The 20,412-nt window shown below is 36.4% G+C and overlaps 1 protein-coding gene across 1 annotated transcript in view; it reads right to left on the reverse strand.

Annotated features, from left to right (window-relative positions):
- Positions 1 to 20,412, reverse strand: part of WNK2 (WNK lysine deficient protein kinase 2) — a 102,077-nt gene that overhangs the window by 23,112 nt on the left and 58,553 nt on the right. The window contains exons 11-19 of the mRNA XM_032208739.1: positions 14,445 to 14,987; positions 10,817 to 11,125; positions 9,684 to 9,730; positions 8,030 to 8,195; positions 7,836 to 7,952; positions 6,959 to 7,126; positions 6,588 to 6,633; positions 5,490 to 5,606; positions 2,185 to 3,170 (exon numbers count right to left, since the gene is read on the reverse strand). Of these exons, the coding sequence (XP_032064630.1) occupies positions 2,185 to 3,170; positions 5,490 to 5,606; positions 6,588 to 6,633; positions 6,959 to 7,126; positions 7,836 to 7,952; positions 8,030 to 8,195; positions 9,684 to 9,730; positions 10,817 to 11,125; positions 14,445 to 14,987 (2,499 nt within the window). The remainder of the gene's footprint in view (positions 1 to 2,184; positions 3,171 to 5,489; positions 5,607 to 6,587; positions 6,634 to 6,958; positions 7,127 to 7,835; positions 7,953 to 8,029; positions 8,196 to 9,683; positions 9,731 to 10,816; positions 11,126 to 14,444; positions 14,988 to 20,412) is intronic.

Below are 20,412 nucleotides of genomic sequence, written 5' to 3' on the forward strand. Positions count from 1 at the left end.
TAGCCACGTAACTGAAGATGCATAATTTTTTTCTCCTTTCTTTGGATTGGATTGGATTGGATTTATTCGATTTGTAAGCCACCCTATTTCCCGAAGGGACTCAGGGCGGCTGAACAAAAACCAAGGGAAGGGGAACAAATACAGAAAAGTAAGACAAAAACAGGACAATGATACAAATGATTTAAAAAACACAGCAAGCACAGCAAATTTGAGTAGGGGGGGAACTCAACCCCAGGCTTGCTGGGACAGCCAGGTCTTAACGGCGGTCCGGAAGGCCTGAAAGGTGACGAGGGTCCGAATCTCCAAAGGGCCGGAGCAGCCACAGAGAAGGCCCTCCTCTGGGTGGTCGACAGCCGGCATTGGCCGGCAGATGGAATTCGGAGAAGGCCTAATCTGTGGGATCTAATGGGTCTATGGGAGGTCATTGGCAGGAGGCGGTCTCTCAAGTACCCAGGTCCAATACCATGTAGGGCTTTATAAGTGACGACTAGCACCTTGAAGTGTATCCAGAGACCAATAGGTAGCCAGTGCAGCTCACGGAGGATAGGTGTAACATGGGTGTACTGAGGCGCACCCACAATCGCTCGCGCGGCTGCATTCTGGACCAAAAATAAATAGTGTTGCTTCTTTGTGGATGTTATATAAATGTATGATCTATTAGGAAAGAAGCTGTAGATTTTTTAAAAGTTAACTAGAATCCTAGGGCTCTATAGGTCACAAAGAAAGCATATACTCTTGAAGACTGAGCTCATGAGATGAATCACATAATCAGTAAGATACCCTAGATACACAGGCTACTACAAACAAGTCTTGTAAGAAGTTACAACAGTAGAATACTGGAACTCCTGAAGACTAACATGAATCTGAAGACAAGTCAAAAAGTATGCCAGGAATTTCAGCGTCTGAACTTAAGAACAATTAGAAAAAGGGAGAGATAGAATAACAGATATATATTTGAAAGATCCAATGAAGTATGTGAATGTTTGTGTGTATGTATGTGTGCATCTGAATGCATCCCCAGTACAGGATTGTAAGGATTGGACTGAATACTTTCCATTCTGAAGCATTTCCTTTATTAATAATTTATTGCTTTTTTTATGAGGTCCAGAAAATATGAAAAGCATTTGTAAGGCATGTTTCCTTCTGGACTACTTCTGTGGGCCAGATGTTTAATAAGTAATCTAACCACTGGGAAATCTTCTGATTCCTTGAGCAATTCCAGGGATTTGTCTCGGGCTCTCTTTATTGCCTGAAGACTCAGAACTTGGAATATTCTCTTGTTAAATATTTATAAAGTTTGACATACATCTATTCACTGAATTAAGACATTCTGAGACTAATGTACTTTAAAAAATTAATTGAAGATGGAGTTCTTTACAGTGCTTATACCTTTTCTTGGATACTGATGAAATGCGTTATCTAGACTTTCTGCCAATACAATAGAGATGAGTGAATTGTTGCAATTTGGAATTATAATATTGGAAGAGAAAGAGTTATATTCTTTTGTTTCAACTGGTATAAACTCTATTATGCTTTTTACTCATGAAGTACATTTTTATGAAGAGTATTTTAGAATCTAGTGTGAAAAACCACTTATTGCATTTGGCTACTAAATGTGACATAATATGACTGGCCTTCATTCACATCAGATGTAGTAAAACATTAATAAAGGCCATAGTGAGAAAAATAGAATAGAACAACAGAGTTGGAAGGGACCTGGAAGATCTTCTAGTCCAACCCCCTGCTTAGGCAGGAAACTCTATACCACTTCAGTCAGAAAATACCAACTTTATGTGAAAAGGAAATTCTGCCATGATATATAGTTTCTCTTCAGGTCAATAAAATAAATAAGGCTGAGCCCCAATTCACCCCTTATTTGCTTATTTTGCAATGATGCCTTTAATCATCTTTTAGTTTAATATATTAAAATTAATTCAATAACACTGAGTTCAAAGAAGATTTCTTTTTTTAATAAAATTTTTGGAAAAATGGAAGAGTTACATTTTTAAAAAAATGGAAGAAATCTTTTGGGGGGGTGGGTTGTTAGTACCTCAGTACTGATAGGTAACAATTATAGCTTGGCCCTTAGAAGTCAGCAACAGGACCACTGTTGAAAATATCTATTAGAATTACAGCAGTTTTAATAGGCATCTGCATGATTTCTAAATGAATGGTTTGACTTGCCAGAATTGGAGAGGGTTGATTTTCCACCATGTGAGCATCCAAGCCAACGCCAGGTATTTTCAAATCTAATACAAGCGCAGAAAAAGGTGCCAAATTAAATTCACCATCCACTTGGTCTGGTGTTGCTGCTGAAGCAGATGATGTTGGAATATACTCTTGATACAGCAGGTTGCGAAGTTTCTCATCCAAACTTTTTATTGTGTTGTCAGTGAAATCAACTCTTGGTGGCCCTTCACCATCTGATTCTACCATAGAAGGTGGTTGAGCTGCAGTCACGGCAGAGCCAGTGGATGCAACCGGCTGGGACTGGGTTGGCATATGCAATTGGGATACAGCTGTTGAGAGGTGAGGAGGACTTGAAAGTTGAGATGTTTCTGACACCGGAAGTTCAGAGACAGCAGGCATGGGAGGTATCTGGTCTACAAAAGAATGTGATATCTGGCCAAGCTGAATATTGTCTGACAAACTGGGGGGTTGGGTTGAAGACTGAAGTTCCAAAACAGGAGCATCAGAGATGACAGGGAAAGAACTTTCTGTTGTCTGCACAGGAACAGACTGAAATGGTTTTGGCAGTCCAGCTGTGCTGTGTTCATGTTCTATATTGGGAAAACAAATTTTCTCATCTTTCTTTTGTACTGTGTACTGTGAGGTATTTAGAGAGACCTTATCCTCGAAATGTTCTTCAGATGTAGCTGTAGTATGGGCAGGGGTGTCAACCCGACTGGCTAAGACTGATTGTGGCAAAGGGCATTCTAGGTGACTTATACGTTCAGGAATTTTTTCTAATGTGGTTGAAGCTAACATTGGATGGACCTGTGAAAGGGAAGTTAATGAAGATGGAACAGAAACTTGTGTTAAAGAAGGAGGAGGAGTTCCCCTGGGACACTCATTGGAGCTCAGTTGATTAGAAATATGTTGATAAGCTATGCTTGTTTGTTTTTCTGTCACTGCAGAGCTCCGTTGCTGATCATCCAACAGTTCCAGACCTATAAACAACAAAAGCAAAAGGATGTTTCTGAATTCAGAAAATTACCGTAAAATCTAAATACTTATACAAAGATTTCCACAAGCATTGAGCATTAGCCATTTTCCCAAAGAAATTAAGAAAGATGAAATATTTTTTCATCTAAATTATTTTAGATCAAACAATTATACATGCTTAATTGCACTGAATATGACAGATCATCCTAGTGATTTTTCTAACACAAATCTACTGCGCTGTATTGGCTATTAACCATAATAGCCTGTCCCATTTTGACCAACTGGAAAATCAAAATTAATATCAAGGCATTCAGTGTATTATATAAAACTTTAAAAGTCATTTATATGATGAGAATTTCAATTACATCTACACATCTAAAACAAAACTGATTCAGGATAATGTCCATAAATGGGTACTTTTTGCAGAAAGGTGATGATACTTATTCTCACAATGAAGTAATTCTGCCAACTATTTCAATCTTTTTGCAGAAAGGTGATGATACTTATTCTCACAATGAAGTAATTCTGCCAACTATTTCAATCATCATAGCTATTAAATGATTGAAATAAATATTTTCTTTTAAAACAGCAGTTCTCAAAATGCAGTACTTGTTGGGAATCTTTGACACCCTTTCAAGGGATCCACAAGATAAAAATTAGTTTCATAATAAACATAGCTATTATGTGCCTTTTTTTACTCATTCTCTCATGAATATACATGAATGGACTTTTCTAGAATCTATATGCCATAGGATGACATCATTGCTTTGATAGCTAAAGGAGTGTGTTCTTGTATTTTTTAAGGTATTTTTAAACTAAAGGGTTATAAATATGTGCATTTCCAGAGATTAATTTTGTCTCGGTACTTCTGTGTTTGTACTATGTTTGATTAATTATTTAATTGATTTGTTTGTTTGTTTGTTTGTTTGCAGTCCATCTGCTTGCCCAATATTATTATGGTTGGTCACACAATAAGCCAGGTATTTAGACTGGATTTGACATTTTATGTCCATTTATCAAATCCTTCCCAAGGGCCAGAGGGAGGCAGATGTTATTGTTTTTGATAATGTTAATTGTTGTTGCATTATTGCCTGATGTAAGCTATTCAAAATAAAGTTGCCTTTTGTAATTGACTGACAACAATTTGTCAATGTTGATGGTGTTCAGTTGATGCTCTAGAGATTTTGGAATTGAACCCAAGACACCTATTATTATTGGAACTGATCAAGCATTCTTTGGTCATCTTCTTCCTCAGTTTCTTTTCTTTTATACATTCAGCATCTGATCTTAGCATGCCAATCTTATTTCCCAAACTGATCTTCTATTTTAGTGGTGTAGTGATCAATGCAAAAATATTTTTAATGGAACTTTAAGTGCCAATACAATGATATATTTTTTAAAGGAGCTCTGCTAGAACTTGCAGTAGAGTTGTATGGACCAGCCAGATGTTGATTTATTTAGGTAGAATGGAAGGAACTTCTAATAGAAGTTAAATTTTGTGTACACCCACTTTTTGCTCAACCCATAGTTTAAGAACTTCAATGCTTGGGGACAGCACTCGGCTTATTTTTATTGGAACTGCATTCATCCTGAAAGTATACATCTTCATTTTGACAATATGACTCATACATAGTTGCTGCTGCCAAAAGTGTGGTGGTATAATTGCAGCTGGTGCACCAGCTGCAATCCTTTCTGAGCCAGATTCACACTTCAGTTACATCCTGTTTTCACCCCTACAGTATATTTCATGTGAAGCTACCCTTGAAACATTGTAAAGAAGAAAACAGATAGGTTGTTAACGTGATCTCATTATCCTTGCATTAGTTCAAAATTTATGCTGAGCATAATTTGTGCAATTGTGTTAAGCTCTAAAATTTCAAGAATTTTATTATCTGAAGAACTGTCTCTCCCATTATGAGTTGTGCAGAGTTTTCTGAAAAAGAAACCTTCTGAAGATGTCTCTCTTCCCAAGGCAATTAGGAGAGGTCCTTCATTTGCAAATGTCCCAGGCATTACATTTAATCCCTAGTCTTTCTGTATCTTTTTCATGATACCTTTAATTCTTGATTACTTTCAACGTTGACTGTTATGTAATTCTTTTTGTACATTGCATATTAATGTACGCTGTTAGCCACACAGATAGCCCTTTACTTACAATGGCAATTTAGACCAGAATTGTATAAGCATTCACTTGAGAAGAAAAATGAAGCAGGTATACATAATTGCATTAATCAATAAATGAGTTTGTACATATTTTTCCTTGTTTCCTTCCCTTTAAAAGCAGCTTGATTTTTTTTTAAAAAATATCAAAACCTCACAGATACCTGGGGCATCAGACTGCTTTGCACTTTGAGGCACATGAGGAGAGACTTCTGGTACTTCAGCAGCTTGATTTTCCACAACGGGACAAATGATAAACCAACGTTTTCCAGTGTGCAGAACTAAAAACAGGAAATATTAAAATGAAGAAACATTTGTACCAACAATTAACCAAAAGTCCATTATTGCATACTGTACTGCATTATATTGCGTAATGTAATGTGATGTGATGTAATGTAACGTGATACTGTCAGCATGCCGAGTAACGCATCCATTGAAATCAGAACTCCGAGGCAGATAGATTCCTCATAAAACATGTTTATTGGATACATCATATTGGCACAGCCAGTGAAAACCAACTCTTAAAGTTTCCGCGGCTTTTGAAAGAGCAAAAGTTCCCCTCCCGGATGTCACCGGTCACATTGTCCAATGAATATAGCTGGCAGGCTGCTTGGTCACTCCTCTCCTCTTTCAACAGCCACCTGTTAAGATAACCTTGGTTCCCACAGGAAAACGTTTTTGTTTTGACGGTTAGCCAGTCTATCTTACCCCCTCCCTTTCCCTTGTCATGGTTCATGGCAACTATGAGGCAGCAAAAAATGGCTTCAGCCAGGTTCGCTTCAGAGTTGACAGATACCATATTTAAAAATAATATCTGTTAATAAAACAAATGAAAATTAATGACTGAAGTTCATTCTGCAAAATTAACGCTTGATGGCCAATATGAGAGACAAATGTAAAGCTATTCATAGACTCATCCAAATTAAGTTGCACATTTTATTTTCTGCCAAGACTCTCATCACAGAAATTGGCATAGAACAAAAAAAAAAAAAACATCTCTGAAGAAATGCATTGCCACAGAAAATTAGCGTGTTCAGGGCTGGCTGACTTTGACACAATCTTAAAATATGTCATTAGTATAACAAAGTATTAACTTACAGCAGCGTTTCTCAACCTCAACAGCTTTTAAGATGTGTGAAATTTACTTCCGCTCTGGGAGAATTTGTGGAGTTGAAGTCCACACATCTTAAAGTTGTTGAGATTGAGATACGCTGCCTTACAGTGTTGGATGATACACATGCATATTCAAAGAACACTTTTACCATTCTGTTGGTAGATGGGCGCTCTTGCATGGGATTGGCGATTCTCCTATTTAAAATGAAAGAAGTGTGTTACTAATGCTTATCAAAGTACTTCCATTTGGAATCTGCTCAAATTCATCAACAAAAAAATCAATATTCTAGCATAAAAATAATTAAATACTTCTTTGCATGCCAACTAATATAAGTAATCTGTTGGACCCACAAGTCTCATCATTCCAATCCATCCCAAACAGGAATGGTTTATTTCACCAGGGATGAAATAACTGGTGAAGGACATAAGTAAGTTATATTAAATATTTATTGTTTGCAAAGTTTATTGTTTGAAACATTTAGTAGTTGAAACATTAAATATATTTATTCTATTTAAATACCTCATTGCTTTCAAGCTTGTAGGTATCTTGTTGAGGGCTGACACCTTGATCAGAACTTCGTTCCCCTTCAGTATCTTCACTAAGCATATCTTCTGCTTTGTCAATAATTTCTTTCAGTTGCTCAATAAATATCTCTTTCTCAGTTGGTAGTATAAATTCATTTTCAACCTATATGAATACACAATTTTTTTAAAAAAAAACAACAGCATTTTTTCTGTGTTTCTTCTACAGCTCTTTTACCTGATTGCTTATCCATTTTTTAAAAAAAAAACATAGTATGAATTTTTACATGCAGAAAAACAAATGTTGTGCTTAGTTCAATTAAACAGTAAATAACTGCTTCAGGAGGCATTTCACAGAACATTATTGTCTCATTATGGTAATTTAATTGCTTTGATCTTACTAGAGCCAATTAATTGAGATGACAGATTGTTACCAATAAATTAGAAGGCTACAATTGTTGAGTCAAGGTTGACTCAGCCTTCCATCCTTCTGAGGTGGGTAAAATGAGGACCCAGATTGTTGGGAGCAATATGCTGTCTCTGTAAACCACTTAGAGAGGGCTGTAAAAGCACCATGAAGCGGTATATAAGTCTAAGTGCTATTGTTAAGTGCTATTACATGGTAAATATTCCAAATAACAAAAATTAAAAGTAGTGGTTCACTTATTGTTTGTTAAAGTAACTATTGTAAACTAATTCCCTTTTGCAAAGACTAAAAGGAACATTAGTGAGAAATTAATTTTACTACAACAGTTAATTTCCAAAAGACTGGAAATATTTTTTGTAGCTATACAAATAATACTGTCATCCATGCAACTTATGAAACTGAAATGTCAACATTATTTTAATATTCTTAAACCAAGAAAAAATCCTACCATATATGTAGCAATTTCCTCTGGAGCATCACCATCTAAATCGAATTTAAAAGTGACCATCTTGTGATTGTGTGTTTCTAGTTGGCATTCCACCATCTTATCCCCTGTATTGCACACCTGTAAAAAGAGCCGATCATTATATCTAATACAATAAAATTGATAGTTTAGAAACTAAGCAAAGGAAGGAGTCTTACATTTAAAATGGTAAGCTTCGGCCTATTTGATTTTTCCTGACGTGAACGAGCACGTGCTGATTTTTTATGTTTCTTTGAAGGTTTTCCTTCTTGTTTCCCACCTCCACTTGTTCCTTCAAAACTGTCACTCATTTCTTTACCAGAAGCAACATCAGGACTCATATAACTTTTGTGGTAAGATGACAAAGCAGGAATTAAAAAAAGACAAAATATTACTAGCATACAGAACTACTTTAAAAGTCTACAAAATAACACAAACTAATCAAGACATTTATCAGCAAAGATTGACCTTATCTAACATCATGATGCTAGATATAAGAAAGGTTTTTAAATAAACCTATTATTTATGTCATTTTACTACATGGATGCAAGACTCTGGGAATAATGGATTTTGTAAAGTAACATACATAAAATAAAGTAAAATGTGATGGGCACAACTTTAATCAAACTTCCATTGAAAACTCTAATCTTAAGTATCTAAAAGAAACTGATTCAGTTTATTCAGCATTCTAGATCTGCAGAAAAGAAAATAATGATTTCTCCCTACTGAAATATCTTTGCTACTTTTCCTAAAAGTGTTTTAAAAAATAATGAGTGGAGATGTTGTAGCCTATCCCTTTGTTCTTTGATGGATCTACCATGTAAAATACAGTTTCAATATTCTTAAGACATTGGCCCCATCCCCTGATTAAACTATCTGTTCCATCAATGGGAAGTTCTTCTTTAGATTGAAATGTTTCTCCTAAAGTTCCCACCAAGTTTCACCCACTCAGCTGTTTCATATTTCATCTCTTGTGGATCTCTTCCACAAGAGATCTTTGATCTAGCTAAGAAATTAAACTGGTGGAATGGGGAAATACATGTTTATAGATTCTTCTTTTCTGCTATAAATCTCTGTTACCAATCCCAAAACATTTTTTTACAAATGTTCAATTTTTTTTTACAAATTTGTTGGATTTTGTAGGCTTCCAGTCTGTCTGAAAAACAGCTTCCTTACTATTTCTTATTTCCCATGCAAAAAGGGATGTGCAGCCATGAAGGATGATAATTATGCAGTACATACTATTTTTAATTTGAAGAGTATTTAGTCTTATATAAGATACTCTATATCCTTCAGTCTAATTTTATGTATCCATCAGCCTAATATTTTTATGATGGAATGAAGTAGAGCGTTGTAAAGGGAGAAGAGAAGAAGAAAAAGATGGCAGAGATGGCAGAGATGACAATATCCATTATGGTATTTGTTTTCAAAATATTAACTCTTGATGAAGTAAGGCCGAGAACAATATTAATAACAAAGATTCATTAAGACTTATAATTATTGAAAAGGTAGACCTAAAGAAAAAAAGACCATCAACAAAATTGATTGACTTGATTGCAATAACAGTGATGGGTATATTAAACCATGTTGAAAGACCTGAAGAATTAAGTTGGGGACCTGGGTAAACAGAAACCTATCCATGTGGCTGCTAAAGTTAACACCAACTTGATGGCACTTCATCACCAGAACTTAGAAAAAAAGCTATATAATTGCCATCAAAAAATGAGTATGCATTTCAGAAATTACTTTAGATTTTTACTCTTTTACTAGATATTGATGTAATTTTGTTGTTTGAGAACTTTATGCGAGGTTATAGACAAATAGAAAAAGTACCTTTCACAGCTCTGTGACAGTGACTGCTGTTTCTCCAGTACGGCTTGCTCCTATATTATAAAGAAGAAATAATTATTTAATCAAAATTTGTTACATTTTGATGATTGAGATAAGGGTATAGCCATTTTCACTTTATCAACAAACCGAGCTATTTTGAGCATTTGGAGACATATTTGAAGAAATATGCAGAGGCCATGTTTATGCCAACAGTCCAAATGATCTTTTGGAGCAGAATTTCTCTGAGCAAATTACTAGTTACATTGACCCTGATGCTATTTTCCCAATGAGAATTCTCATGTACGTGGTAAAAAAATGTGAGGAGGCAATATCTGGAGAATCAGGTTTTATTGAAAATCTAACAAACGTTCAGCCCTCTTCATAGGTATAAATGTCCATATATTTTCTTTTTCTTCCTAGCATTTTCCTGCAAGTGCAGAGACCACTTTTCTTTTGATCAATTGCGTGTTGATTCATTGGTTGCAACAGGAATTGCTAAATCAGCTTTTTGGTCAAGCCTGACATTGTGGGCTGAGTGGGCTGGCTCAAAATCACCCAGCCAGTTTTCATGCCTAGGTCAGAAGTAGAACTCAATCTCCCAATTTCTAGGCTGGTGCCTTACCCACTATACCAGTGGTTCCCAATCTTTTTTTGGCCATGCCTCACCTAAACATCTTTAAAATCCTGATGCCCCTGTGATATATAATTCTTACTTTACTCAAAAAGTGAATTCTACTCACGTGGAGGAAGCCTAAAACACCATTAACTTGGTTTAATCAAGGTTCAAACTGACCCCATTAAAAATCAAATTTCCCCCCTGTGGGGCGTGGACCCCATATAGGGAACCATTGCACTAGACCAAAGTGACTCTCATGAGTGTCCACATACTGCAGTGCATGTATTATTGCTATCTGGAAAAATCGAAACTCCAAGTCAACAAAAGTTAAGGGCAAGAAAAGATGTGGAAAGAAAACAAATACAGGAATAAAAATTATTTCAAAGTACTCAAGTTTGGAGACAGTGAAGTAAACAGAAAATAAAGTGAGTTTGGAGGATGCACCCATGAAATTGGAATACAGCTCTTTTAACTTGATTAATGATTTTTGTTATAGTTAGTAGCATTTGAAAACACATACCATCTCTTGAGGAGGTTCTGAAGCTACTGGGACAGCTGGACATGTAGTTGGAACCTGCTGGCCAGGAAGTTGGTGACTCTCTGACTGAGATTGCGGGTAAGTAGAACACTGAAGGGGCAATCCATGATCTGCCAACATTGCTGAATTGGTTGTGCCAAGATTGCTTTGTGAAAGTCCATCTGAAGCAATGCAGGGCAGCATTGTTTCAGGCTGCAATTGCAATGGTGGTGATATAATGCCAGAAGCCTGCACTGGCAATGCAGGTATATGGGTTCCAATATCCACAGTGTACTGAGGATGTCCAATAATCTGTTCAAAAAAAATCAAAACAGTAATTAGTCTAAATTCTGTTAAAGTTCAGTAGCTAAATCTACATTATTAAAAATAGCTCCTGGTTATACTGCAATGAAATGGGAGGGAGGGATGATTACTCTGCATACACAAATTATGATTTCATGGATATGCGAAATGCAAGCAAGTGGAATTTGGTCACCACAACTATTGATTATTAGGATCTCATTTTTTTACCTCATTGGTAATGTCTTATAATGAATATGTACATAACTGAATTGGCACATCAAGTTTATAGATATTTACAGTTACAGTATGAAGCAGCAGCTACAATATGAACCAAAATACCTTAGTGTACATTTATATATATACCTAAATACCCATTAGGGTAAATTGAACTGAAGAATGGTAACAATACAATACAGTAGCAGCGTTGGAAGGGACTTTGGAAGTTTTCTAGTCCAACCCCCTGCCTAGGCAGGAAACCCTATACCATCTCAGACAAATGGCTATCCAACATCTTAAAGACTTCCAGTGTTGAGGCATTCACAACTTCTGGAGGCAAGCTGTTCCACTGATTAATTGTTCTAACTGTCAGGAAATTTCTCCTCAGTTCTAAGTTGCTTCTCTCCTTGATTAATTTCCACCCTCAGGTGCATTGGAGAATAGTTTGACTCCTCCTTCTTTGTGGCAACCCCTGAGATATTGGAACACTGCTATCATGTCTCCCCTAATCCTTCTTTTCATTAAACTAGACATGCCCAGTTCCTGCAACCGTTCTTCATATGTTTTAGCATCTGATTTATCTAATCATCTTTGTTGCTCTTCTTTCTAGAGCAGTGGCCCCCAACCTTTTGGGCACTACGGACCGGTTCTGTAGTTTTGTGTGGTACCTGAATCCCGTGGATGGGGCTTCCCTTGTTTGCACAGCCTGGTTTGCACTCTTTCTAGAGTCTCCACATCTTTTCTACATCGTGGCGACCAAAACTGAATGCAGTATTCCAAGTGCGGCCTTACCAAGGCATTATAAAGTGGTATTAACACTTCACATGATCTTGATTCTATCCCTGTTTATGCAGCCCTGAACTGTGTTGGCTTTTTTGGCAGCTGCTGCACACTGCTGGCTCATATTTAAATGGTTGTCCACTAGGATTCTAAGATCCCTTTCACAGTTACTACTGCTGAGCAAGGTATTACCTATACTGTACCTGTGCATTTTGTTTTTCTTGCCTAAATGTAGAACTTTACTTTTAACTACTTATTAGAGAATATAAATAATTCATACAAAAGAACATTGGCTGTTCAAAAGAGTCCAAATTAAGTATAGCTTCATTTCAAGCCTTATTTCAGTAAATTGAGGTAATATTTAAATCAAACTGAGTAAATATGGATTGTTTTATGCAAATTTATGCAAAGAGATAGCACTTCAAATGTTTACCTGAGACCAAACAGAGCAATCCAATTCCATCTATTTCATAATTATGATCGTGGATTATGTCATACTATTTACCTGTACAATTAAACTTCAAATTAAATTAAACTTTCAGGATTAATTTTTTGCATATGTTTAGAATATGTCAATAATCTTTGCCATAAAGACTATATCTATATAGCAGCTATAAGATTATTTTTTATAAAAATGATAAATGAGATTTCTTTCATTTATCTCTATCATTATGGAGATTTTTATTCTTGCTCAATCTATAGTTATTAAATCAAGCTTTACCTGTAGAGGAAACTGAAGAAGAGATGTAATATAGAAACAAATAGAGAAGGCAACAGCAGCAAAGGAAATCATAGAAGAAAAAGAAAATTACTTTTAGTACTACATAAATTATTATTGTGCATATATTATATGTTAGCCAGTTTTGGCTGCAGTGGGATATAAATGTTATATATAAACAACACATTCTGCTAGAGAGAAGTTCCCTGAGAATGGGCTCCAGCATGAGTCCAAAAGCCCAGAAGACTAAACCTCTGGTCCCAGTGACTGACCCAGATTAGATCCTGCAATATAAATTTTGTCTGTTTTTCCTACCTATCTATCTACCTACCTACTTACTTATCTAATCAGGTTATACCATATAGAGGAAATATGACAAATATTTAGTGACTTGAATCATTTTATATGATACCAGCAAATTTCCATGATTTTTGTTGGGTGTTAAGTGAACAATTACAGTAATAGGAACCATTGATATGAATTAAATGGAGCCAGCTTGAATTTCCTTATTTTTCATCATTTGGGGTAAGGTATAAAGTATCTGTGTAGATTTTCAATAACGCCTCCAGATCCCATTTGATAACCTTACAGTCTGAATCAAAACTGATACAGGACATCAGTAAAAGATATCTCAAATACTTGGAAGAACCACATTGGATGGTAGAATTAATATTGAAGCCAGTGAGAATAAATATTATTGATTCATTGGAGGTTAGACTAGGACCAGGTGAATACGAATTCTTCACAAACAATTTTTATGTACCAAATATGTGGCTAAAAATAAAGATGTAATACAGTAAAGTTGCATGTACAGAACAAGTATGAGATGGAATGTGGTGGCTTTTAAGGTGATAGATGACAAATGATAAAATCTATGATTTCTTATAACATTTCTGTTTAAAAGAAGTATTCAATCTTTTTATAAATTATTTTCTTCTGTTGCATTACCTTACCTTATAATATTTTATAAATATTTAAAATTAGAAGCTTCTATTCTCCTAAACTTGAAAAAAATGTATACCCTCTCTCACACACATACACCCACACCTGTACACATACGGTATATAGATATATATGTATCTTCAACCATTGTTTAAATATGTAATTGTGAGAAGAAGGTATTTATTACCATTAAATATTTTTAAATTGTTCTAAAATTCTTCTTTATAAAATAAATATCTACTTTTAAAGAAACAGGCATGCACTTAAAATAACACTATTCTACAAACCTACTTATAAGTGATTTACTTTCATTAAGAAATTATTATTTTATACTCTGACTGCAGTGACATATTGGAAAACACTAACTGTTATTGTAAATTAAAAGTGTTTTTCACGTCTGAAAAGAAATAATGTCACCTCCTGGGACAGAAATTTCTACTTAAGGCACCTTAAGCATTCTTTATCCTCTGACATTTGCTTTTCAAGCTGTCCTTTGTATTTAGTGTTTCACTATCCTAATCAATTCATTTTTAAGGCTTCGGTTTCATTATCTTATCTTGATGGGCAAATGTCTTCCAAATGTCTTTAAAATTTGAACTATCTAAGGAGATAACACTTGGAGAGCTACTCTTATGATCTAAACCCATGAAAATCCAATGTCAAATAGATTACCTGATTACCAGCCCCAGAAGCAGACATAGCCTGTTCTGAAGGTTGAATTAGGCTTGGCTGAAGTGACTGTGGAAGTGAAGACAGCATCTGTTGCTGCTGTTGTGAAACTGCTTGCATATTCTGGGTGTGGAGGGGAGAAGACATAGCTTCGTTCTGTATTATCTGCTGGAGGGTTGCCTGGTATATTTGTTGTTGGGAGAGCTGGGCTGCCGCATGATGTGTTGGTAAAGCTGACACTCCCGGCGGAGGCATAGGAAGTAATGGTACTGGAGCAGCCGGCATATTTGGCACAATTGTTTGGCAGGGTAAGACCAAGGGAGCCACATTAGCATGAGGAAGGTTGACTGCTTGCATGGGGAGGGCAGGGGAATTTGATGACAGTGGCAGAGCTGAGTTCACAGGTATTATCACAGCTGAAGGAAAATATTGAGAAGGAGCAGGGGTGGGGGGCATATTTGCAGCAGGTATATCAGACAGGTTTGAAGGATGACTGTCAAGTCCTGTCAGAGGGGTGACTGCAGGAATGATGGGAAACTGAGGAATCTGGAAGAAAATATAATATTATATAAATCGCAAGAGAATTCCAAGATGACATTTAATCAATTCATTTGCTATATTTTAATGAAATGATTCCACCTTTTAAAGCAACCCAGAGTATTTGGAGTTGGGTAGTGCCTAAATTGTATCGATCAATAAAATGAAAAATGGTTTCCATTCATTTTTTCCATGAGTGTAAATTGTTCCAGAATAAGCGCAGGATAGGCTTTCAAAGCAACTGCATGTTAACAGACCAATCCAAAAATTAATAAAACAGAAATATATAAAGCATGCAGTAACCTATTAATAATCACTCACTGCATGTCTAGAAACACTTTAGGCAAATATCTGGCAGGCACAAATAGTATCTGATTTGGTATGCATGGAGCCTCTGTCTGTACTCACCAGTAGAGTATTATGTCCTTATGTAGCTGTTCACTCAACTAATAAGCTACTCCATGCATAAATATTTCATCTACACTAAAACTGCTATAGTTTCAAAGTTTCTATTATATTGCATGCAACCTAGTGTCTTAAATTGAACTCGTGATGATTTTGAATAATGTGTTGCTGGACTAATAAATGGTAAAATTCAGCAATATTCAGAATGCAGATTAAGTGTGCATTGGAATTAGTGAAAAAAAAATCCCAATGCAAAGGATATGATGCTGTAGGATGTAAGTATGTCAAGGGTCAAGAGTGGGTAAGAACAACTTATTATGTCTGGAGGAGCAATAGAGAGAATGTATGAGCTTAGCAAGCATAACAAATAAGATTCAGGCTGGGAGGAGCATATTAAAAAGGATAAACCGGAATATATTATCAAAAGTAAAAACAAGCATTTAAATAATTCCAATTATTTAAAGCAGGAAAGCAACTGTAAGTGTATATAAATGATGCTATTCACAATACAAATAAGTAAGCATAACAACGTTCAACATTATACAATTTTGACAAAACCATTATTTAATATAAATTCATTGATATCATCTTATAGCTTTAATTTGAGATATTAGTTTCACTCATTATAACCATACAAAATAATTTGCATATTAATTTTGACTTCATCATTAAAAGTAAGGCTAACCTTCTATTATTAAGATATTGGGATTTAAAAATGGATTTTTCTGCAATTAAAGTTACCGGGATAATTAAAATGCATTTGTATTAGACTTACTTAACTGAGTTCTTAGAACTACACCATATCATAGACCAGCTTTTTCGAACTTGGTCATCTCTAGATGTATGTGAATGGCAATTCCAAAATTTCCAAGAAACTTGGGACTTCTGGAAGCTGCAATCCTCTCCTATCTTTTATACCTCAGATGGATAAACATATAGCTAGTAATTTATAAGATATGTGATGTTTTGACAATATCCATGTCTTTATTGAATATGATCAGATTTTACAACAAACACCCTGCTTGTGAAAACCCTTATTTCGTTCAATGCAATCATAGTTGGAGCTTGTATCTACCCGTATAATCCAACACTTTGTATCTGTAGTTGCCCAATAGGTACAGCGAAGTGTCAAAACACGGAGAGCATCACATATTTTTTGAGGTTTCTGGGAGGGCTCATTTGGGCAAATGTGATTGCACAATTACAGGAAGATCAAAGTACAAACAAAGAATCCCCCCCCCCAATAAGGCTACAAAGCGACAGCTGGAAAGAAAGAGAGGAATCATTTGCACTAAGGGTAAAGTCTGAAGAGAAAAGGGGATGGGCAATTGAAAAAAGTAATCTCTGAATGTTCAGTTTATTGTGTTCTGAAAATCTTAATCGGGACTTACTTGTGGAGCTATTTAGGCATTTATGATAGAACTGGGGGCAGGAATAATTGAATCAAAAATATTTGTATGATATCATTGTATGGCATCTCTGTAATGCCTTGGTAAGACCACACTTGGAATCCTTTATCCAGCTTTGTTTGCCACAATGTGAAAAAGAAGTTGAAAGTCTAGAAAAGCAGTCCCCAACCTCAGGTCCATGGACTGGCAGTGATCCGCGGTATGCCAGAACCGGGCCATGCAAACAAGGGAAGCCCCATCCACGGGATTCAGGTAGCACACAAAACCACAGAACTAGTCCCTAGTGCCCAAAAGGTTGGGGGCCACAGCTCTAGAAAGAAGAGCAACAAAGATGATTAGGGCACTGGAGGCTAAAACATATGAAGAACAGTTTCAGGAACTGGGTAGGTCTAGTTTAATGAAAAAAAGGACTAGGGGAGACATAATAGCAATGTTCCAATATCTCACAAAGAAGAGGGAGTCAAGCTATTCTCCAAACCACCTGAGGGTAGAACAAGAAGCAATGGGTGGAAACTAATCAAGGAGAGAAGCAACTTAAAACTAAGGAGAAATTTCCTGACAGAACAATTAATCAGTGGAACAACTTGCCTCCACAAGTTGTGAATACTGAAGCACTGGACGTTTTTAAGAAGAGATTGGACAACGATTTATCTGAAATGGTATAGGGTTTCCTGCCTGATCAAGTGGGTTGGACTAGAAGACCTCTAAGGTCCCTTTCAACTCTGTTATTCTGTTATCTTGCAGTTGTCAATCTGAGGTTTTCTTATTATATGAAAGGACTTAACCACTAGGGATTGCAGAAGAAGAATCATACATTCTGCTTTATCTCTTATTATTTATCTGATACCAGATTGCACTACAAGTCTATAATTAAACTGTTATAGCCTCATCTGCCATCTATTGTTTTTCCTGAAAAACAAAGGAAGTAAAATTAAAACTGGAATAAATAATAGAGGAAAATACATTAAAAACAGAAGAAATAAAAGCGTGAAGAAGCCCCAAAATACATCAGATGGCAAGATTCTTTAGGAAACTGTGTCAACTGAAATGGGCCAGCGGAGTTCTATTTCTTTACACCAAGTAGCAGAGGAGGCATAGGAAAAATAAAGAGAACCACCAAAAAGAAAAGAAAAGATTGCTGGATTTCTAAATGGCAAAGAAGGGGGAGGAGGAGGATAAGAGCACCTTTCCAGAATGAGAAAAAGGGGTAGTGTGTTTCACCATCTGATCCAGCTAGGGGAGAGCCAAGTAAGGATGGAAGGGAAGAGAACTGGGTTGATGAGGGTTTGGAGAATGTAAAGTTTGGAAATACATGATTGCATTGGGTGCAGATCCCAGGTATTGTATTTGATTGCCCATGGTGAAGAGATGGTTATTTTGCACAATTGGGGAGTATGAGCTAAGTACGTAGCTGAGGGCTGTGATTCCCAAGCTTGGTATTTTTAAGATATGTAGACTTTAGCTCCCAGAATTCTTAAAGTTGCCAAAATTGAGACACTCTGGCTAAGGAGGTTAAGAAACTCTGGCTAAGGGAGGCAGAGATAGGGGGAGAAAATTAGTAGGACCAAGCAGGGGCAAATATAAAAGAAGACTGGTGGTGGGGGAAGAGACACCCCAGGAGAAAAAGGATCGGAGATGTGTACTTCCATGGCAAAATCACAACACATGAGCCAGACAACTGCATGACTGAGCATTGTGGGCTCATGTTGATTATTTTAAATGTCAGCCGACAATAAACTTAGTCTCATAAATGATTTAATTGTGATGAGAGGACAGACCAGGCATGAGCCACTGAAGAAGAAAATTCAGCACCACTTAAAGAGATGCTGATCCATCTACTCCTCAAAAGGCCTGGATCAGATCCAATGGAAAATTCTTTTTTCCAACTTCTCCTTCTTTGGGAAGGTTGTGAAAAGTGATGGGGCTGCAGTTACAGAGAACACAAATTATCTCAAGTAATGTCAGTCCAGCTTCATGCTCAGCATGAATAAAAAAAACATGCTGGTTGCTGTCAGGATGACCTGAGATGGATATGGACGGAGCAAATGTAACTGTCATTGTTTCCCTGGATCTTTTAATAGCCCTGGATATTGTACAAGATTCATCTGGGCAGGATATGAACGTCAGAATTGTGGTGATAGGTGGGGAAAAGTCTGGTTCTTTTTATGCTTCATTGTGGGATGCTACAGGACTCAGTCCTCTGTTCAACATCTACCTAAAATCCACTTAGAGAAATATATCAATTTGGATAATATGATATGAAGTTGCACATCTTCCACTGAGCAAAATGGATGAGGCAGATACCATGACCTGGTCAGATACTATGGTCTCGGCTTGTGAGGATGCGGGTAAGATGACGTTTTCTCAGTTTCAGTTGGTGTTCAACCTGTACACTTACCTGGCATTAAAATGCATGGGGGACAGTGTTTCCTGCATTTGTTACATCTCATTTAGATGACTAAAAGCTATTTTATGTGGGACTGCTTTTGAAGGCCACACAGAAACTTCAGCATGTTTAATGCTTGTGGATTATTAGTTTTGATTCTGACAATGGATATTGTTGCCACATTAGTTATGAGCATGTTACTGAGTGCCATTTAAACTGCTGGGTTTAATGACTTGGGGCTGGGTTTTAAAAGAATGCTATTCCTGATCAAATTTGCCTGGACAGTTTGAGAATATCTATTTGGGCATTCCAACCGACCAGAAGTTAAGATAGGAAGAGTCCTAAAGGTAGATTTCTATGTAGAGGCTCACTTTATACAAACTGCTCGCCTTCCAAGGCAGGTTACGAGGCAGGTCTTAAGGCCACCCAGAAGATAATGATGTTGCCGTCATTTTTTATTATATTGTTAAAATTCCCTTTTTACAACCATGTAATCCCTTAATCTGGGGTAAAGTTGGAGTGACTGGATGGAGCTGAGCATTGACTGTCTGGATGCCCTTCAGGATGCCTAAGTGGAATTCGCAGATGATTTTTTTTTCCTTTGTGACCTAGGGGAGAAACATCTGCCACTACCTAGGATTGAACTCTCAACTTCCCAAGTGGGAGGTGAGCATCTTCACCACTAGGCCATGAAGCCATTCATATTTTTATTATACTGTTATCATTACTATTATTATATGATAATAATTCAGCCAGTTTGGTATATGATTCAAGCACCAGGTTAGTAATGAAACAACTGAGAGTTTTGGTCCCGCCTTAGGCATAAAACCAGCTGGGGACCTTGGTCCAGTCACTCTCTCCTAGCTCTAAGAAAGAGGATATGGCAAACCACTTCTGAGAAACCTTGCCAAGAAAACTGGAGGGACTTGAACAGATAGCCTCTGAGAAAAAAAATGTATTACTGTAGTTATTATCTAGAATCCAAATTAATTTACTTGCTATTCATATTTCACAAACAATTTTTTTTATGAGACTTTGAGGCATTTTGGAAATAGGGTCAAAACATTTGATGGCTTCATAGAATTTTTTTTATTGCATGAGAATTTGTTTTAAAAAATATGGTAACCACCTGAATAAATGAATAAACTGAACTCCAAGCAAATTGTGTGAAGATTCTGACAATGATTATAAGCGATAGTGCTAGATAAATACTTGTGCTCTAGTTCAAATGAAA

This window comes from Thamnophis elegans, chromosome 2, assembly GCF_009769535.1.
Source record: "Thamnophis elegans isolate rThaEle1 chromosome 2, rThaEle1.pri, whole genome shotgun sequence".
NCBI classification, from domain to species: Eukaryota; Metazoa; Chordata; class Lepidosauria; order Squamata; family Colubridae; genus Thamnophis; species Thamnophis elegans.